This window comes from Hypomesus transpacificus, chromosome 26, assembly GCF_021917145.1.
Source record: "Hypomesus transpacificus isolate Combined female chromosome 26, fHypTra1, whole genome shotgun sequence".
NCBI classification, from domain to species: domain Eukaryota; kingdom Metazoa; phylum Chordata; class Actinopteri; order Osmeriformes; family Osmeridae; genus Hypomesus; species Hypomesus transpacificus.
In genome coordinates this window covers 8,144,154-8,164,352 of record NC_061085.1, presented here as the reverse complement: position 1 = coordinate 8,164,352, position 20,199 = coordinate 8,144,154, and the positions used below count along the sequence as shown (strand labels likewise).

Sequence of the window (20,199 nt, the reverse complement as noted above, 5' to 3'; positions counted from 1 at the left end):
GAGAACGAGTTTACGGCAAGTGACTTACTCCCGCCAATTCTGACCGAGGGGCGCGCGGCTGTGTGGAACCAGGCAGCGAGGAGAGGAGTGGATATGGGGGTAACTTTTTGAGGATGCGGGAAGATAGCGTTTTATATTGAAAAAGCAAAAATAGTGATGAAGCATACACAGTTATATCGTTAACACAGAAGTGGTATGCTATTGTTATTGAAGCATCCTCCAAAAGTCATTGTAAAGTTAGTCGTCGCAATTGTTTTATTTTCGGCTGAAGGATATCTGAAGTGAAGGGAGATTCGCATGGTGGTGGTGATGCTAGCGGCGGAAGACCCATCCTTGGACGGGCATTTAGCCTCTACGCCACGAAGAAGAGGCAAGTTATCCAGCTGCTAAGATGGCTCTTGTGTTTATGTAACTTATAATGAAATGTCCTGTCGTAAGTTAGGTAGTAATATGCAGAATACTATCATTATCTATTTGAATGGCCATTAAGTAATAACAACATCAAGTCTACTCCTAGTAATAGCTTGTTTGCTAGCTGCTTTGCTAACTAGCTTGCTGTTACTCGGCGCAGGTTCAGAACCATGTAGCTATCTTACATGTATGTAAACTACCCACTAGGCTGCGTCATGTGATAATCATGCCACAGTAATGTTTAGAGCTACATGCGATAGCGTAGTACGTGGTAGTTGGTGCAAGAAATATTGATGTCTTTACCCTCCGCCGGTGCTGTTGGCTTGTTGCGGGGGTAGATTGCACTGGTTGACTGACAGAGGAGCTTGCAGACATTGCTGGGCCTTTGCTCTGGCCTTTTCGTGATTTACTGAAAGGCGGGAGCGCTACGCAAACACCCCTGACCGAGTTAGCGTACTAGCTTCGGCAGAGTTAAGTTTCATCAAGCTAGTTACTGTTGTTGCTTTTAAATAAAACCATTCAAATCAAACGGATTTAAGTTTCAAAAGTTGTGATGATATGTGGGGTTGACAAGCTATATCGGCATTTATTTTTGTGTTGATCCAGCTTTTGTTGAATGATTTGTCATAACAATAAATCTAGCAACACAATGCAAAACGTGATATATCTTGCACTTAGCATCAACTTCCGTCACAAAAATTGGAGCAATATTTTTAATAAATAAAATGAACTTTTCTGTTATTTACAGCCATGGCTAGCGGTGTAAAACCCAGTAAGACTAACAAGAAGCTTGTCCAGGGTAAGTCCACAATTCGTCAGTGCCTCAGTCAGGGACCTAATTTCTGATCTAGTGTACATGATCTAAACATGATTTTAAACTGAATGACATTGAGAGTTTATTTATTTATCACCCCCTGCTCAGCTCGACTTCCATTCAAGCGTCTGAACCCGGAGCCCAAGGAGAGCAGTGAGCCCAAAAGAACCCGAGCCCCCCTCTGCCCAGACCCAGGGGCGTCCGACGGGGAGAACGAATCGGACCGCCCCCAGCTTTCCGTGTGTCACGGACCCGCTCTGGTCAATGGCCGCGGACCTCTGGACGGCTTCATGAGCCGAGAGAACCGAGCGTCCCCGGCCAAGTGCTCGGTCGTGGACCTTACCGAGGACAGCTGCGATTCCGGTCATCCCCCCGAGCCGCTCCCCACCACTCCCGTCTCCCGCCCCCCCACCCAGGACCACCGACGTAGGAAAGACCCGAGCGTTGGAAAGGTCCCCAGCACACCCAAGACAGACCCCTTGAAGTGTGGGATGTCGAAAAAGAAACAAGAGGATGAGGTGGAAGAGGAAGTAAAGATGGACACGGCATCTGCCTCACAGCTCGACACCACACAGGGATCTGACAGCGAGGAAGAGGAGGACGAGGAAGAGGAGGAGCCCGTGAAGGCTGAGATGTCCAGCCACGGAAACGAGTCCATGCTGTCCCCTTCCTCCACCAGCTCCATGTCTGCCGTGGAGAGCTCCCCGGACCAGGCCAACACAGAGCCTGCTTCACCTGCCACAGTGAGTCAGCCTCTGAACCAGCCCCCGTGTGGCAGCATTTACACATCACGCACATCATCTGGATTCTGGTGGATTCGTGCTTCTGCAAGCGCTTGTCATCCTTGATCCAAGAAACCTTTTGTATAAATACCCCCAATATAACAGATGTAAACTTACTTAATGCGACTTTTCTTCTCTTAATAGGATCTAAACACCACTCCCAACACTGGGCAGAAAAGTGTCCGAAGACGCTCTCACAAGGTAAAAGGGGGTCTATATTATATTTATATATCTGCTATCATAAGTCTGCCCATTCAATCCCTCCACTTTTCTCCCTCCTCTCCTTTTACACTGTTGTCACGGACGAGAGGGATGTCATTTCCTGTGTTGTCATGGACGAGAGGGATGTCATTTCCTGTGTTGTCATTGACGAGAGGGATGTCATGTCCTGTGTCTGCAGAGTTTGCAGGAGCAGGAGGAGAGGGTCCGCCAGCGCGAGCAGAGGGAGCGGGAGCGGGAGGAGGCCAAAGCTGCCAAAGAGAAGAAGAAGGAGGAGGCTCGCAAACAGAGGGAGGAGCGAGAGAAGGAGAAAAGGGAAAGGAAGGAGAAGGAGGAGCGGGAAAAACTTGAGAAAAAGGAGAAGGAGGAGAAGGAAAAAGCGGAGAAATTAAAGGCTAAAGAAGAGCAACGTAGATCAAAACAAGAGTGAGTTTTCCAGTTTCTAGTGTTTGAGGTTTAAGTCAACCTCTGTCCCCCCACCACACACACACTTTTTTTGTTTGGCATGCTAGTTTTGTGACATTGGCATCACTTTAGTGAAAGTTCATCTGAATGTTTTCGGTGTGATTGTTGCGCTAGGGCCAAACTTGAAGAAAAGCGTAAGAAGGAAGAAGAGAAGAGGGTGAAAGAGGAGGAGAAACGGTTGAAGGAAGAGAAAGATGTGAGTTTTTTTCTTCTCTGTACGGTCGCGACCATCTTCATCATCCCTGAGGGGCGACTTGTTGCATTTGTTGTTGTTGTTGTTTGGTTGGTCTAGACTCAGCTCTGTGCTGATCATCCTCAGCCCATGGATCATTACTCTGAATCACCTAGTAATGTCTGTCCCCCCCTCTGTTCCCAGCGGATGAAAGCGGAGAAAGCAGAAATCACTCGATTTCTGCAGAAACCCAAGACCCAGCTGGCCCCTAAGGTAATGCTCAAAACCTGCTGATCAATCAGATCAAGCATAAAGGTCAGAACTGGATATGTGATTTGGAGACTAGTATGAGTATCCACAGTTAGGTTTTAAGCACCAGACACTTTCCTCGTCACAATTACCAGGGGGTGCTTTTCATGGCAAGGCCCAACGCAGCCCTGCCCAGAAATATACCCCCCCTATAACTTCCACTCTGCACAGCCTTGCCCAGAAATGCACCCCCCCCCCCCCCCATAACTTCCACTCTGTATATCCTAGCATTAAATGATTTTTACTGTACAACCCTTTCCGTTCTCCTCCTAGACGCTGGCGTCCGCCTGTGGAAAGTTCGCCCCGTTTGAGATCAAAGAGCACATGTGCCTGGCTCCCCTGACCCGTGTTCAGGTGGACGAGTCTGTCCTGAAGGAGCTGGACCTGTGCTTGGAGAAGCCCCATGGAAACTCCAACAAGCTGCTGAAGGCCTGGACCAGTAAAGAGCCTGGCAGGTCAGGTCCAACCAAGCCCAGACAAGCTGATGCGATGAGGTACGGCCGGCCGGGATCCACACAGCCCCCCCCCCCCCCCGCTCTACCTAACCAGGGATGAGAAGAGAGAATTCCAGCTCTCTCCTTTTCTGTGAACTATTTTGTGAGATTTTTGTTCCCGTTCTGATCTCCCTGCCCCTCTCCTCCGCAGGGAGTGCACGGCTGAGAGCCCCCGACCAGACGGGGTCCCCGACCGCCAGCGCTACGGCCACATGAAGCTGCTTCAGTTCCGGGAGAACCACCGTCCGGCCTACTGGGGCACCTGGAGCAGGAAGAGCTCTCACATCACCCCACGATGCCCCCTCAGACAAGACAAGGCAAGGATGTTAGCATGCTAGCGGATTAGCATCAGAGCTCTCACATCACCCCACGCTGCCCCCTCAGACAAGACAAGGCAAGGTTGTAACATGCTAGCAGATTACATTTAGTCATTTAACAGACGTTCTTATCCAGAGCGACTTACATTAAGTACAGGGACATTCTCACCGAGGCAAGTCGGGTGAAGCGCCTTGCCCAAGGACACATCATCATTTGGCACGGCCGGGAGTCGAACCGGCAACCTTTTGATTTATTAGCCCGATTCCCTAACCCCTCAGCCACCTGACCCCCATCTGATTAGCATCAGAGCCGGAGCGCGAGTGCGAGGCCTTTGCTTGAAGGTTTTTTTGCTGGAGTTTGAAGCGGGTGTTCTCCCTCCGCAGGTGCTGCTGGACTACGAGGTGGACAGTGATGACGAATGGGAAGAGGAGGAGCCTGGAGAGTCGCTGTCGCACAGCGAGGGGGTACGTGTTCTCTGGCCACCGGGACGTTTGATCTGGAGACGCTCACCGTTAGCGCTTGTTAGATATGAGACTTCTTTTGGGGGGGTCATTCAACAGTACGGACTGAGTGCACATATGAACCAAATGTTAAAACTATACTCCTGTGCGGAGGGAATACAATAAAAGGCAAATAAAATACAATAGATAACCGTGTAAATATTGCACATTATTAATTGTGCAATGTTGTGGTCCCAACATCCTGTTTGTGGTCTCAGGATGACGACGATGAAGGAGGGGAGAACGACGACGACGATGACGACGGCTTCTTCGTTCCCCACGGTTACCTGTCGGACGGGGAGGGGGCGCTGGTGGAGGAAGAGGTATGCGTGTCGATGTTCACGTCGAAAACAAGTCGTAACGTTCCGGCGTCGCGCTGCTTTACCCAGAGTCCCCTCTGTCTAACCGCTTAAGCTGTAACAGCAAAGCAGAGCCGACAGTAAAGGCCGAGTGACGTGACGTTTCGTCCTCTGACCGCCGCCCCCTTATAGAAACAAACTGCCAATACGGACTTCGATTTATTAAAACATTTGTTGACCTCGACCTATGGTCAAATCTCTGCTTACAAAGGCGTTTGCAGACCTGTCCAAAGTCTGCCAATAATCTGGCAGAAAAATGAAAAAGCAGACGCCATGTTGTCAACATCTCCGAGGCAACCGCTTGTTTCCAGGTCCGTACAACCGTTTGCTGACCTCTGCGAACTTTCAAAAGTCTACAAACGGTTTTGCGGACTTCTTAAAACTTCTCTGGACCAATCAGAACAGCGTATGGGTCTAATTATAATAATAGTATATAAGAAACCCCTTGTCTCCCCAGGAGGGTGGAGGCGACCTGGAGAAGCAGAAGGTGCGGCAGAGGCTGAAGGCCCGCGAGTGGGACGAGCTGATGGCTAAGAAGAGGGTGCGGGTGCTGGAGGCGGTGGTAAGGGGCTGCGTGTGGGAGGGGGACGGAGCCCCCCTGGAGCTCTTCCAGCCCTTAGCCGTGTGCCTGCTGGAGCCCCTGCCCCGGGCCGAGGCCAGCACCCCGGAGGACCCCGCCAGGAAGCACCAGCGCGACGAGCAGCGTGAGTCTGACGGACCTTTTTGTTAGCATGCTAGCAAGGATGTAGCATGCTAGTAAGGATGTAGCATGCTAGCAAGGATGTAGCATGCTAGCAAGGATGTAGCATGCTAGCGATTTACGTTTAGTCATTTAGCTTATCACTCTTATCCAGAGCGACATACAGTTAGTACAGGGACATTCCCCCCCGAGGCAAGTAGGGTGAAGTGCCTCGCCCGGGGATACAACGTCATTTTGCACGGCCAGGAATCGAACCGGCAACCTTCTGATTGGTAGCCTGATTCCCTAACCGCTCTGCCATCTGAGCCCCTGACCTGAGAAGTCCAGACCTGAGGCGTCCCTTCCCTGCCTCCCCTCTGCAAGCAGGGCCTGAGTGTTTACTCCAACTACTGGAGGTTGTTTTCTGTCAACAGGTTTTAGTCTCCCACGTACCATTTGTCTTGTGGCAGCTTAATGACAATGCTGTTGCTGGAGTTATTTGAATATCGGACACAATCTCATAACACTGAAGACATGAGTGCAGGCCCAGATTGTGAGCTATTTGTGCCGTGAGAGAGGGGTGTTGATGTCAGTCCTCCATCTTGTCCCTCTAGTGCTGTCCCAGCTGCTGCCCCTGCTCCACGGCAACATCAACAGCAGCAAGGTGATCATCACAGAGTTCCAGGAGTTGTGCCGCCAGCAGGCTCCCTCTCCCATGCTGTCCAGCCCTCCCAGTGACGCCGACATCCCCACCAGGTAGCTGTCGCCACAGGCCAAAGCTCACGCAGAGAAAAAGGACATTTTCAGAAGGAGCTTTTGTCAATGTAAATTCCTCCAGGGTCATGTGACGTTCTCTCTCCCGTCTCCCCCGTCCACCCAGGATCCGTCTGAAGCGTCTGATCAAGGCCAACGCCGTGTACGAGAAGCGCTCCTCCTACAGGCCCTGCTGGTACGTCCACACCGACGTCCTGGCCCGCTTCCAGCAGGAGGCCCTGCCCGTGCCCTGCCAGTGGAGCTACCTGACCTGCGGAGCCCAGACGCCCAGGGAAGAGGCCTCGGGGGTGGCCACAGGCTCCCAGGGCAGCTCCCCTACCACCCCGCAGGCCTCCTCCACCACCACCACCCCCACCTCCTCCAACAAGAGGAAGAGCGCAGGATGCGTGTCCATCACCAAGTTCATGAAGAAGTGTGGTGACCCTGAGCAGGTCGGAAACTGGCTTTGGAGAGTTTATTTTTCTTAAGAGTTTCTGCGTTCATGTTGTTTCGTTTTCTGTCCCGGTGACTGACTTGTCTCGTCTTGTCCCAGACTGAAGTGATGGAGACAGACGGCTTTCAGGCGGACACAGAGGACGATGACGAAGACCCAGACTGCGTCATCGTCTCCGACAGGCAGAGCGGTGAGTCACGTCCCCCCCCCCCCCCACCACCTCCCAGAGGATCACCTCCACCCCCCCTCCACCCACCTCACGCTCTGGACTGACCCTTCCTCTCTCATAGGACCCTCCAGGGTGGACACAGCCGAGGGAGAAGACGTCCAGCGGATGGAAGTGACCCCCTCTGACACAGCTGCTTCCGCCCTGCCCTGCCCTGCTCCCACCCCAGCCACAGCCTGAGGCCCGCCCCCACCCCGAGGCCTGGGTGTGGAGGGGGAGGGGGGGGTCACCAGACAAAGTCTTTAATCACGATAGCACACTCTGGTGGTGTTGGCTATCATGCCTCCCCCACTCAGTATTACGTCCCCAGTTCCTTGTCAACAGTAGAGACGTCCACCAGAGCCAACAAACTGAAGGGCGAGGTTTATTTTTTTGATGATGATCCACAATCCAGGCTTGGTTGGTTGTGTTGGCTGGACAGATGTGCTGGTGTGGATCTCTGGGAAGTGTGGAGGATTGGGAGGGGGGGTTCTGCAGACCTCCCTCCCCCTGCTGTCTCATCAGACTCTGGGCTTCACATCGGGGGAGAGGTGGGTGGCTCCTGGACCGCAGCCCCAGTCTCATCCTTTTATACATGTGGATTTGCTGTTGTTTTTTTTTCCCCCTCTCTCTCTCCCCTTCTAAATTACTTGAACTGGTTGAATTCCTTCAAACTAAATAATGATATGATTAAATGTATGCACTTTTATATGCCTTTCTTTGTTACCCTCTCCCTACCCTGGGATGTCATTACCAACATGTCACCCCGAGTCGTCTCATTGAGAAATCTTCCCTACTGGGGTTGACTACCTGGCAGGGGCTCTTTCAGGCTGCTGTACCCACAGCCCACTGTACTGTCCTAGGATGCCATTTTGTATTTTTTTTTAAATAATGGTTTAGAGGTGGAATGGTTAATGGCTGTTGAGTGTTCTTTGCCATTTGCCTTTCGGTTTCAGCGGCATTCAGAGACGTTTTGAATGCTCTTCTATTTTTGCCGTTTGCAGATATGGTCAAGGGATGTCTTAGTTTGTATTTGAATAAAGCATTATTTAAAAAAATACAATTTTGGTATGTGCAGCATTTGCAGGTTGGTACTGGACTGAACAAAATAAAGATTTGGGGATTTAAGAAGCTTGTGTGTCTTGTGAAAGAAGTCGTCTTTCATATGAGCTTGTTTCTGTAATGAAGGTGTTCAGTGGTCAGATTCCTAAACTATGAGGCTCTTTATATGTACATGCTGTGTATAATGTAACAGATTAGACCATTTTCATGTATCTTTATTACAGGCGGGTTACAAAGCAACAGAACACAAGTACAAGTTTAGTGTTTTGTCAGTAATCATTCTAAACAAGGTAATAATAAACAAAAGTCAATCCTAAGCCTACATAAATTAGATACCTTGTGTACAGGCTTTGCAAAAACGTCTCTGATCAGCACAAATCAAAGCTCTGAGATTAAGTTGTGTACCATTATTGGTATAGACAGGTACAAGCAATATGCTGAACACCAAACTATCGAGGACAGGTTCCATGTTTCCGTCTCCCCGGTTCGCGGAGCATGGCCGAGGCCCAGGAGTGGGTTTGGGGAATGCCGTGGATGTCCTGCTGATCTGAGAGGTGCTGACAGACGCTGCTAGGATGTGCTGTGTGCATGTAGCTGTGAGACGAGCTGGACAGTTACTGTGAGGAGAGGTAGGTCATCATCCCAGCCATCCACAGCCACGACACCACCCCTCCCTCCCCCTCCAAAACACTAACAAACCATGCTTGCCACAGCCCCCACCACAAGGGAAACGAGGTGAGGACTTGTCAATTACCATGTGATCACACTGTGTTGAGGTGTACAGTTTCTGATGACAGTAGAGAAGGTTCTGGACGCTGCTCAGGTCAGTCTCACAACAAATGCATTTTACACAAATACCAAGAGCTTGAAAGGACCTCAACACCACCAGCTATCAAACAGTTGACTTCCCATGCTGCTTAAGTCAAACGAGATACATTACAATGTGATCAGGGTTGGCAGGTTACAGTCTAGCAGCAAGCCCAAACGGACATCTGATCAGATAAACAGTTTAACATGGCAGCCTAAATGCAGATCAAACATGCATTTCCCCCATATTCATATTTGGGAATTGAGGGTTCCTTTAAAAGTGCTTGTGATCTCAAATAGAAGATTACAGGATTAGTCCTAAGCTAAATATTTTGAACCACAACATGGCCTTTTAGCTGGAGTCACAAATACAAGAGAAAGCCTGACAGTCGAGTTTCTTCAGTCTCGAACATCTCGTTAGTTCCTATCGAATTGTGACAGTTCCTACCACTGAAACACAGTCTGCTTTACAATAGACCTGATCCAAATAGTATTTTTAAACTATCTGTGTTTGAAGTAAATTGCTATTTGACTCAGGTCTGACTTCCACATCTAGGCTACTTCCTCCAAAGTGTATAACCAGTACAGTACAGCCCTGTTATCTGTCAGGCGTCATTGTGAAAGCAGGATGCATATGAAAGCAGGGTAGGATGGAGACCCAGACAGAGTTACAACATGGACCTCCGCCCCCTTCTAGGTACACTACCTAATCACAGGTCTGTCACGACAAGGGAGCACTTTCACAGATTCAGGTCTCTGTACGTACATTCAGGGGAAAAACAACTCAACATAAACACTGGGTGGCGTCATCTGTCTTTCTCCTTCCTCAGGAGAATACCTGCTGGCAAGTCCCTGAATGGATTTCATTTCTACAGCCTCCGGGAGGAGAAAGAGAGAAGAGGGAGGAGAAAGCGAGGAGAGAGAGAGGAAGGAGAGAGAGAGGAAGGAGAGAGCGGGAGGGAGGAGACAGAGGAGAGAGATAGGGAAGACAGAAAGGGAGGGAGGAGAGAGAGAAGACATGGAGGAGAGAGGGAGGGATGAAGGAGAGGGAAGTAAGAGAGGGGGAGGGGAGGAGAGAGATTGGGAGGAAAGAGGGAAAGGAGGAGTAAAAAAGTGCTCCGCAGGGTGTGTGTGCTGGAGGGCGATGACTCGGGAGGCCCGGTGGACCGTGGAGGCCTGCCCGCTCAGCTGAGCGTCCGAATGTTCTCCAGGAGCTGGGGCTTGAGGATGGCCGGGCCCTTCCCCCCGGCGGCCGCAATGTCCTGCTGCACGGCCGCGTCCCAGGAGAACGTCAGCAGAGCGGTAGGAACCTGAGAGAGAACACACCACAACGCTGACGCAGCAGGCCAAGCACGGCTGCCGCTCATAGACGAGGAATAATAACGTGTTCAACTTTAGCGGACACATTTACCCCCCCCCCCCCCCCCCCCGAGGCAACCCTTTTTCAAGCTCGACACATGCTGCGAGGACAGCTGCGGTCTCTCTGCTTACCAAGCTGCACTCGTTAAGAGCCACATCCTCGTCCTCACGGAGTTTCAGTCCTCCAGGCGCTATGAGATCGAACGGCCAGCCATCCACCAGGGCTTCCCGCACAAACTGGAAGAGCGCGGCCACCCGTTCCCAGGCCAGGAAGGTCCCTGAGAACAGCAGGAGAGGAGGTAAGACATCTCCCTGACGAGCCAGTGGGGGGGCGGGGGCAGGATGTGGTGGTTGTTTTGCATCGCTCGTCTCTGTAGGTGTGTTCCACTTCATGCAGCTCCTTGAAGCTGAGAATGCCATTGGCTGCTTCAAGTCAGCCGGGCTGCAGGCGGCTGCAGGTGACGCCGGGGCTGCATGAAGTCGAACACACACACCTTGTGTTCTGGTCCCGGAGGTGTCGGGGGCGGGGCACAGGCGGGGCACAGACCTTGCAGCAGGTTGCCGTCGGGCAGCCGCACTCTCAGCAGGGTGTAGTTGTACTTCCTCCTCTCCCTCTGCTCCTCTCGCTCTCGCATGGCCTTCGTGCGCAGCATGGCGTTCTTCTCCACCACTTCGCTCCTGACATACACGCACACACACACGAGGAGGGACATGTAACACAGCAGCAGTGAGACGTGAGGCTTGATATCCCCTGAGATTCCTCAACCTGGCGCCCAAGTACAGCTGTGTGAGTTCAGTGACATCATCGGGCCGTGACATCATCAGGCCGTGACATCATCAGCCGGCGCCTACTTCTGCAGCTGCTCCTTCTTAAGCTCCTCGGCCGTCAGGTTGTAGAACTCTGGAGGCAGCTCGAAGCGGGTGGCGTTGGGGGAGGGCCTGAAGGCCTGCATCTGGCGGTCCAGCTGGGCTCGGACCGGCTCTCCCCTCTGCAGACGATCCCTCCTGTCCCTCATCTCCTCCAGGGCCTCGGGGCTCTGCTCCCCAAGCAGCAGGAACTCCTCGCTCTCCTCTGGGGGGGGGGGGGGGGGGGAATAAAAGTTTAAAGTTTTTATTGACAGGTGCACAGAACAACACATGGTCAGACTGGGCACTGAAATTCTTGGGACAAGACAACGCAAAGCAACCTGGCATAACATAACATATAAGTTCACTCCTAGCACTGGGCCCTAGCTCCACAACGGGCCTAATTCAGATCATAAATATCCCGTGCGGCCGGATGATTGACTGCATTCATCACTGAGGTTTTGGATGCTCCCCTGCAGAAAATAACCATTAAACACACGTGGCCTCACCTTGTCCTTCCACGGGCAGCATGACACTCTCAAATCCCAAGGCCAGCAAGTACTCCAGACTGCCATCTACATTCCTCACCTTCTCCTGAAGCACACCCAAACAAGACTTGTATAATGTACATTTAGTAATAAAGTAAGATTTGTTTTGTTTTTACTATATGTATTTAGTCATTTTGTTGTCATTTTATTATCATACCTGGAAGACCTTGTTGCTAAGCTTGATTTTTCTGTACTTCTCCTCTGTGGGATTCTTACATATGTTTTCAATGTATCTGAAGGGGTTAAAAAACACACAATGAGAGTCTATCAAGACACATCCCTTTCTTAGGAGCTAAATGTGGAACTGTGTTGTGAGTCCTGTGTCTCACTTGCTAATGACGTCCACTGCAACCTTTACTTTCTCTCTGTCCTTGTTGAAGGTATGCAGCATCATAATGGAGGCTTCCACTGGGTCCTCCTCAAACCTCTGTAAGACACAGTCAAACGCTTTCGATAAGCCGCTAACTTGCAGCTCATCACTTAACCGTCAGAACGGAAGTACGTACATTCTTGTCGCGTGTCAAAAAACGTCATGTAATATTCATGTCTGTAACGCATTAGAACGAACAACAACACGAACTTACCATGAAGATGGCCTCTTTAATGTGCACTTCTCTCTCATTCTTGGCCAGAGTGGCTCCAGTTAGTGGGCACGTGAAATAAACGCCCGACACTGAGAAACACGATGGATCCTTAACTGCCACTTTGGATTCCTGAAATGGATTATTGTTATAATTTTTTTGACAGGTTATTCACAATAATACATAGCTCAATGCTGTTTGGCAATTCTTCATAACGTATTTGTAACGGATGTTATCAACTTACTTCAAGTGCTACAGCTTTCAACTTCTCTGCAGCTGCTGCAGCCTCTGCCTCCAACTCTCTCTTCACTACGGAGAAAAAAATCCGCTCGTTATAGTCCACAATCCGTTTTAATTCCTGTTTGCGTCAGAAATGTAGGATAGGATATCTAGATAATGTATGTATTTCAGTGGAAAATGTTATGCAAATAGATATATGGCTTATACAACGACCAAGTGTAAGAGTTATTATAAACTATACAGAGCGAGGGGGGACAACCTATCTCACCTTGGTTTCTTATCGCATCCTGTGAGGTCGGGGCTTTAGGGCGGTGCTGCTGGTCGATCCTGGCCAAGGCTGCAGCCCCTGCCCTCTGGGCACCATCCGTGGGAGTCTGTCGCGACTTGGAAGTGCCGCTGCTCTGCACTGCTCGTGGTTTGGAACTGTGAAGAGCAGAGAATCGATTGATCTTAGCTCTAACCAAGTGGGCCTGTTCGCATTTCGGGATGCAATATGGTGTTCATATCCACACCGTTAGTTAACTCAGTATTTTAGATAATACAGAAGTCTTAGCTTGACATAAAGCTGTTCAGAGAGGGCGACAATAACCCTACAAGACCAAGGGGACTTGAACAGAAGTGATTATCTAACCACTAGGTAATTGGCTAGCAAGCTGGGTAGCTAAGTAGTAAGCCTATGCTTTAAATACAATTTCAGACAGTGCTCTCAAAACGCATCTTTAGTTCATGGTATCTTGTTAGCATTTTTACACAACTGTACATCTCTATGCTTAAGCGGAAAGTTTATTTCGAGAGATACAATACCTGGAGTCTTCTGTGAGTTTCTTTCCAGGTCCTGCCGATTTGAATTTGACGTCTTTCTTAATGTCCTCAAAAAACTTCTTCATTTCTTTATAATGTCAGAAGATTTTTTTCCCGCAAAAAAATACAAGTAAATCGGTTATTTTCAATTGTGACCAGGGAGGTTGTGACAGTTGGGTTGCTAGTTGTACAAAAATTGTTTACATAGAAACCGGAAAAGGAAGTCAGGGACAGTACTTTACTCCGGTAGAGTTCAAACAACGACCTCTTGTGGTTTTGTTGATTATGCCCCAACTGAGCAGAGTACTTTAATGTAGACATTTTTTTTTACATTAATGTAAAGATAAATCCATTATAGATGTGTGTCCCAATTTACTTGTAAATATGTATCGTCATTAAAGTCAAACATATGAGAATAATACAAATTCATGTGTAGTATCATGGTTTCAAACGTCTGGAAAGTGCAAGGTTCTTTGCTCATTAAACGGTTATTTTCTTGTTAATTTACGACAGGAACCAGTCATCAAGAGAGGTTGTATTACCCATAATGTTAAAACTCAACAGAGCATTTAAATGTTATATTTTACAATGTTAAAATCAATGTGTGTTTCTGAAAAATATATGAAATTAACTGTGTACACTTTAGAGAATACCATTGGTTAAAAAAAATTGAATGACGGAAGTCCAACCAATTACAGATGCCTGTAGGAGGGATTTCCGCCTTGGTAATCAGAATTAGCGGAAGCTGTCCATCTGGAACTGGCCGCCTCGTCTCGCGCTGTAGTGAAGCTAGCTTGATAGGTAGCTAGCTAGCTAACTTCATCTTTACAGGTTTTGTGTCGGCCTGAAAACGGGCAAGGATAAAGACACAAATAACTCCATACTTAGCGGAAGTGGAAATCCGGTGCAAAGAGGAGAAGAATGCCGCACAATTTCCAGCCTGGAGACCTAGTCTTCGCCAAAATGAAGGGGTACCCCCACTGGCCAGCCAGGGTAAGCTTGCACAGTAGTAACCCTGAGAGTAGGGGGTGGGCGGCTGTGCCGACTGCCACTGCTTAGCCAGGACGCTTGAGGTTCGATGTGCATCCTTGGCAGGCACTGCCTGACGTGGATATTCAACCAGCCTCCTGCCCCCGTTCTTGGAAAATGTTTATGGTTGTGTGATGATGTAGGAATCAATATGCATGGCATCTATAATGGCTGTAATATGACGTGAAACTAAGAAAGGATAGCATTGAAGGCTATTCAAAATGACGTTGCAGGCAGTGATATGATTGCTGGCTTGTAACTGCTAGTCAGCCATAAACTGTTCCACGTAAGACAAAGTATAGTTGATTCGTAACTTTCTAGATCGTTCGGATTATTCATGACAATCTCCCTAAGGATATTTAGTTTGCGCTCTTTAAAGCGATTTTTCAACCTTGTATATAGTTATGTCTGGGTTCAAAAGTCAATGAATTATATTGAGCACCATTTTTGATAGCAAATTGATGCCAGTGCTGGAGAAAAATTTCCTAGGTACATACTTTCGAGATAATTAGTTTGTAGTTACACACAATCTAAACGTCGAAACTGTACAACGATGAAACCTTCTAGGTCTAACCTAACAATATAACCCATGTGTCTCTGTCTCACAGATTGAAGATGTGGCGGAAGGGGCAGTGAAACCACCCCCAAATAAGATACCAATTTTCTTCTTTGGTACTCATGAGACGTAAGTGCTGCTTATCTTTTAAAACTGAGATCATTTCTCTCTGGATGGAGTTAGACCAGTGTCCACTGTCGCAGTTTTCCTTAAACTAATGAATTAATAACGTTTACATTATTGAAGATGACCTTACTTGATGTTTTGTTTCTATTAGAAATAGTCTTGCATACATAGTTATTTGTATTTTGGAGATAATGTTTTCCTTACTTATGTATCAGTGGTATGCTGTTTATGCATTCGTTGTTATTCGGTGAGGATGTCATTTGTGCCTGATTATATCTTGTAAGGTACATTGTAGTTACAACCAAACCACCCTACGGTCATCTGAATTGCATGTGTCCATGTTAGAATGGTTTGTTTTGGATAAATCATTGCTGCGTTTGTTTTGCAAGACGGTAGATGCACTATTTACAAACACCCACTAGGTGGCATGCCACCTCAGTTTGTTGACTTCATCAATAAATAACATTTGGGGTTAGAGTTCAGGAATATGTCTAACTTGTATTGTCATTCACCCTTAGGCGAATGGTCGTAAAAAGGTTGGATTCAAATGTGGAATTTATTTGCATTTATCTTTCCTCTTTCTCCTTTCTTTCCAGTGCATTCCTTGCTGCAAAGGATCTTTTTGCCTACGAAAAGTACAGTGAGCGCTATGGGAAGCCCAATAAGCGGAAGGGCTTCAACGAAGGCTTGTGGGAAATCCAGAACAACCCTCATGCGTCCTACAGCGCCCCAGCTGTAAGTTCATCGCATCAGTTCCCTCCATCCTGTGGAACCCCCCCAAAAAAGCCTCCTCTAACTGACCTTCCCCCTTTCAGCTCAAATGATTGAATGCCCATTTCCTGTGTTTCATCAGCGCACAACTAACCTAGGTCTTTGTTTACTGAGGGGACACACTGTTTATTATTGACTTTCCAGCCGGCCAGCTCATCTGACAGTGAAGGTAATGAGGCGGTGGCAGGAGAAGGCCCAGGAAGTGATGAGGATGATGACGATGAAGAAGCAGTCGTCCCCCGGAAGGCAGACACAGGAAGTGATGTTGATTCTGATTCAGGAAGTGAGGATCGAGGAGGGGGAGGAGTCAAAAGGAAACCCCCCGCTACAAAGGTAATATCCTCGTCAGCGTCGTGACAAATCCAACGACCCGTCTTAACACCGAACACTAAATTATTCCGTTTAATATCCTCATCTAGCGGCCCCCTCCTGCCAAAAAAGCGCGTGGCTCGTCCAGTGACAGGGATGGGGACAGTGGCTCCCCCTCTGACCCAGACCCGTCCCCCAGCTCCGACTCCGACTCTGGGAAGAATAGCGACCAGGTCACTACCTTCACATGTAAACACACACACAAAAAAACTCCATATGTTGGATCCAGACTGTTCCACCCTCCGTGTCTTCTAATGAGAAATGTGTGTGTGTGTGTGTTTGGGTTCCTCTGTGTGACCCTGTGCAGGACTTCACTCCAGAGAAGAAGGCACCAGGCAGGGCTGGGAAAAAGGTTGGAGGCAGAGGGAAGAAAAAGGTGGGCAGAGGGGGGACAGCCTTCAGACGTGACCCATGGAAAGCTGGATGGCGAAGCCGTTTCACATTCCCTGCCTTCCCTCTCATTACGTGTTTTTTTCCCCCCTCTGAACCCCAGAAGGCCACATCGGGCTCTGACTCCGCCTCCCAGTCGGATCGTAAAGGAGCGGGGAGCGACTCCGAGGACGACGACAAGCCGCGGCCCGCCGTGTCTGGATCCGAATCCCAGTCCGGCTCCAAATCGGACTCTGACTCAGCCCCGCCTCCACGGAAGGCTCCCCAGGCCAGGAAGAAAGGTGAGCCTGGTTCCCTAGCAACCCCTCGTTTTCTTTGATTCTGGGGAATCGCTCGTGTTTCGTGTTTGCCACCGTGGTAACACCTCCTGTCCTCCGACCTTTGCTCCTCCACAGAAAAACCGCCCCCGAAGCCAAAAGGACGGAAAGCCAAACCTGCTCCGGCCAAAGCACCGTCCTCCTCCTCAGACAGCGACAGGTCAGTGCTGATCATGTGACTGATGATGATGATGATTTGTTAATGATGATAATAGCTCAATTAGTTGTTTTTTAAGTAGACGTGACCTAAAACTAGAATGCGACCAAACAGCAGCGTCAGCCGTGCGTGTGTTCTGAGCACGAGCCTGATTCTCTCCCCCCCCCCCTCCCCCGCGCAGCGACAGCGAGCCGGACCGCATCAGCGAGTGGAAGAAGCGGGACGAGGAGCGGCGGCGCGAGCTGGAGGAGCGGCGGAAGAAGGAGGAGGCGGAGGAGCTGCGGCGACTGCGCGAGCGGGAGAAGGAGGAGGAGGAGAAGAGGAAGAAGGACAAGGAGAAGAGCGCGCGGGGCAGCAGCAGCGCCAGCGGCAGCAGCTCGGACGAGGGCGTGGACGATCACCCGCTGAAGAAGTCCAAGAAGCCCCCGCCTCCCCCGATCCCCGCCCCCTCCGACTCCGACTCCGGCCCCACCTCCGAGGTAAGCCGTGGGCGGGGGACGAAGCCAACTCTTCCTATTTCGCCATTTTGCCTTTGTTTATTTTTGTTTTCGATTGTGTTCGATTGATTGAATAAACTGGCGCCGTTGCAGGTGAAAAAATCTGCCAAGCGCTCAGACAACCAGAAGAAAAGCAGAGGGAAGAAAGAGAAGGATGGGAGAGACAGGAAGGAGAAGGACGGCAGGGACAGGAAGGAGAAGGAGAAGAAAGGCCGGCGATCAGAGGACAGGGGGTCCAGAGGGAGGTGAGTACATGCAGGGGAACCAGACAAAGACCAGGGGGAAGATCTCATTAGATGCAGCCTTCATTAAATATGAATGTGCACAGATCGCTGAGCTCCCTCTCTGTCTCTCTCTCTCTCTCTCTCTCTCTCTCTCTCTGTATCTCTCTCTGTGTCTCTCTGTCTCTCTGTCTCTCTCTCTCTCTCTGTCTGTCTCTCTTTCTCTCTCTCTCCCTCAGGTCCAAGCCTGACAAGCCCAAGCGTAAACCAGAGAGGCCCCCTGAGAAGAAAGTAGAGAAGAAAAAGGGTCAGTGCTTTCAAATGTTCAATTCAAAACACCACATCTGTCCGTGCCGAGAGGCCTGCCGTTGTCCCTTGTGGAAACGGATTTGCATACACTATGTAACTTCCCCCGGGACAGTTAGATACACAGATCCCAGAGAGTGGTGATAACAGTGCTCTCCATCGCCCTGACTCTGTCTCCACTCATGTCTTCGCTTGTAGAGCCGACCCCAGAGGAGAAACTCCAGAAGCTTCATACTGACATCAAGTTTGCACTGAAGGTGGACAACCCAGTGAGTGGTTTATAACAAAGCTCCATTCGCGAACCAACGGTTACCGTGCCAACAGTTACCGTGACGCCGAGACGAGATCAACGGCTCGATAAAAGTGGTTTGACGCCTACGGTCGTGATGGATGTGACCTGTGACTGCTTGTGGATGTGATGTGTGTTTGACAGGACATTGAGCGCTGTCTACAGGCCCTGGCTGACCTCGAGGCTGTGCAGGTCACCAGCCACATTCTACAGAAGAACTCGGATGTCATCGCCACGCTCAAAAAGGTGACTGACACATCCATGATCGAGGGATAGGTGTAGCTCAGTGGTAGTGCATTTTGCTGCAGGTCAAGAGGTCAAAGGTTCGAATTTATTCCCTGTTTGTTGATTTCAATAAAATTGTCCGCTGATAATTAACATGACAAATAATTAACATAATTTTTTATGATCACATTTATGACCTGGCAACATGAGCTGTATTTACAACTTAATTTGTTTCTGAATAGTAATCTTGTCTAACTTAACTTACTGACTTTTTCTGCAGATACGACGGTACAAAGCCAGCAATGCAGTTATGGTGAAGGCCAGCGAGGTCTACAACAAGCTAAAACTGCAGTTCGTGGGCAAGTCAGAAGTGTTAGGTAAACCTAAAACAGAGCAACAAGATAATGGAAAGGACTTAGAGACCACAGGTGATTGTAGTGTTAAAAAGTCACCGCCAACAGACGCTGTCACGCTGTTGGAATTAGCATTAGCATTTGATTTGGTTTGGTTTTTCCCCCCTCGTCAGACCCGACACCTGTGAATGGAGAATCCGAACTCCAGAAAAAAGACGCTTCTAATGTGGAGGACGACCCCAAGTCCCCCGTCGAGGACGAGGACAATGACCGTGTGGCACCAAGTCCCAAAAGGTGAACATGACATTCTTGGGTGCAAATGCTTGTTTTTGTTCCTCGTAGACCGGAACGAAAGCTCGGTCTGATGGGCTGTGTCCTCTCTCTCCCCCAGGCCTAGTCCAGACAGCCCACCAGAACAGCAGATATACACTGATGAACCCCCCCACCATACCATCTCGGCAGAGTCCGGACTGCCTGCGATAGAGAGCTGAAGACACACAGAGCAGCACAACTGATTTAAACAACCGAAAGGAAAGCTCACTTGTCTGATACTGCGCTGACCTCTGTCGTTTTTCAATTGTATTTTTGTTTTCTTTTTTCTACGACGCCCGGCCCCCGATTTTTGTCTTGCTCCACAATACCTTACTTTTTATTTCCTCCCTCATGAACTCTAACTTTGGTCTTTCATATTGTATATTGAGAGAATCCATTTTAGCACTTCTGACAGGAATGTTGGAGGGGAGAGAGAGGTGGAGCCACTGCAAGTCATGAATGTTTTAGCTTGAACATTTTTGTGTTATCGTGAAAGTTAAAGAATCCGTTGGCTATGCTTTATCGAAGATAGGCTATTTGTGTGAGTGTGTTTGTGTTTGAGATGGTATGTTTGAAACGGAGCAGTGCTTTATGTCTGTCTTTGTTGGGTTCATTTTGTATCCGGTTCATTGTTCATTCTGTCTCCACCACAAATTATTAAGCCATTGAATGAAGTCACTTCAAATGTTTTCCAACTGAGGTCCACCAACGTTTATTTTTATTTTATATAACTAGTGTGTTTTCAGCATCAGACACTTCTACTTCTCTACTTACTGAATTCTGTGGAATTATATCCCTTACCATCTGGTCTTCCCGCAACATCTGTTTTCAGTAACTTTCATAATTAACTGAATAACATGTACAGATTTAATGAAATATTGTAGCAAGTTGTGGAAACGCTATTCAGATCCCATTTCTTTGAAGCCCATTTAACATTTGCTTGTTGAACATACAATAAAAGTGTTTTTAGTGCTATGTAAATTGGTAAAATCATTTGTATCATTTAGTTGAGACTTTAATTAAAATCTCAGCATGTTGGTCCAAGCCTACACTCTTTGAGTTTGACTGGTGGTTGGTTGATGATGCGTGGAAAACAGGTGTTC

At 48.9% G+C, this 20,199-nt stretch overlaps 3 protein-coding genes across 4 annotated transcripts; 2 read left to right on the top strand and 1 right to left on the bottom strand.

Moving 5' to 3' along the window:
* The first annotated feature begins 31 nt into the window (after window positions 1-31).
* On the top strand, window positions 32-7,268 carry chaf1a (chromatin assembly factor 1, subunit A (p150)). The gene is made up of 16 exons (XM_047049498.1): window positions 32-370; window positions 1,160-1,210; window positions 1,334-1,968; window positions 2,152-2,208; window positions 2,408-2,652; window positions 2,806-2,887; window positions 3,068-3,136; window positions 3,446-3,666; window positions 3,818-3,983; window positions 4,368-4,448; window positions 4,703-4,807; window positions 5,301-5,547; window positions 6,137-6,278; window positions 6,403-6,727; window positions 6,829-6,919; window positions 7,020-7,268. Exons 1-16 carry the CDS (start codon window positions 298-300, stop codon window positions 7,133-7,135), a joined length of 2,706 nt encoding a protein of 901 aa, XP_046905454.1. The 5' UTR covers window positions 32-297; the 3' UTR covers window positions 7,136-7,268.
* Window positions 7,269-9,867: 2,599 nt separating this feature from the next.
* Window positions 9,868-13,396, bottom strand: ubxn6 (UBX domain protein 6). Its single transcript, XM_047049617.1, has 11 exons — window positions 13,182-13,396; window positions 12,646-12,800; window positions 12,382-12,446; window positions 12,141-12,269; window positions 11,886-11,983; window positions 11,714-11,789; window positions 11,518-11,602; window positions 11,015-11,234; window positions 10,710-10,840; window positions 10,295-10,440; window positions 9,868-10,113 (listed from the first exon to the last, which is right to left on the bottom strand). Exons 1-11 carry the CDS (start codon window positions 13,262-13,264, stop codon window positions 9,988-9,990), a joined length of 1,314 nt encoding a protein of 437 aa, XP_046905573.1. The 5' UTR covers window positions 13,265-13,396; the 3' UTR covers window positions 9,868-9,987.
* A 517-nt stretch (window positions 13,397-13,913) lies between these two features.
* hdgfl2 (HDGF like 2) lies at window positions 13,914-20,145 on the top strand. Of its 2 annotated transcripts, none has more exons than XM_047049532.1 (16): window positions 13,914-14,171; window positions 14,816-14,892; window positions 15,486-15,624; window positions 15,805-15,993; window positions 16,080-16,202; window positions 16,337-16,405; window positions 16,523-16,700; window positions 16,815-16,896; window positions 17,075-17,372; window positions 17,484-17,635; window positions 17,851-17,918; window positions 18,116-18,186; window positions 18,351-18,452; window positions 18,712-18,808; window positions 18,958-19,078; window positions 19,176-20,145. In XM_047049532.1, exons 1-16 carry the CDS (start codon window positions 14,100-14,102, stop codon window positions 19,273-19,275), a joined length of 1,938 nt encoding a protein of 645 aa, XP_046905488.1. In that variant the 5' UTR covers window positions 13,914-14,099; the 3' UTR covers window positions 19,276-20,145. The 2 variants fall into 2 exon arrangements, with proteins under 2 accessions (XP_046905488.1, XP_046905487.1); XM_047049531.1 differs by having other exon boundaries at window positions 18,712-18,859.
* Window positions 20,146-20,199: the final 54 nt, after the last annotated feature.

Coding starts and splice junctions, on each gene's coding strand:
- chaf1a (XM_047049498.1), top strand. CDS start 298: ATGGTGGTGGTGATGCTAGCGGCGGAAGACCCATCCTTGGACGGGCAT. Junction 2,888..3,067: donor GGTTGAAGGAAGAGAAAGAT/GTGAGTTTTTTT, acceptor CTCTGTTCCCAG/CGGATGAAAGCGGAGAAAGC. Junction 6,728..6,828: donor AGTGTGGTGACCCTGAGCAG/GTCGGAAACTGG, acceptor GTCTTGTCCCAG/ACTGAAGTGATGGAGACAGA.
- ubxn6 (XM_047049617.1), bottom strand. CDS start 13,264: ATGAAGAAGTTTTTTGAGGACATTAAGAAAGACGTCAAATTCAAATCG. Junction 12,801..13,181: donor AAACTCACAGAAGACTCCAG/GTATTGTATCTC, acceptor TGCTCTTCACAG/TTCCAAACCACGAGCAGTGC. Junction 10,841..11,014: donor AAGAAGGAGCAGCTGCAGAA/GTAGGCGCCGGC, acceptor CGTGTATGTCAG/GAGCGAAGTGGTGGAGAAGA.
- hdgfl2 (XM_047049531.1), top strand. CDS start 14,100: ATGCCGCACAATTTCCAGCCTGGAGACCTAGTCTTCGCCAAAATGAAG. Junction 17,373..17,483: donor ACTCCGGCCCCACCTCCGAG/GTAAGCCGTGGG, acceptor GCGCCGTTGCAG/GTGAAAAAATCTGCCAAGCG. Junction 17,919..18,115: donor GAAAGTAGAGAAGAAAAAGG/GTCAGTGCTTTC, acceptor CTTCGCTTGTAG/AGCCGACCCCAGAGGAGAAA.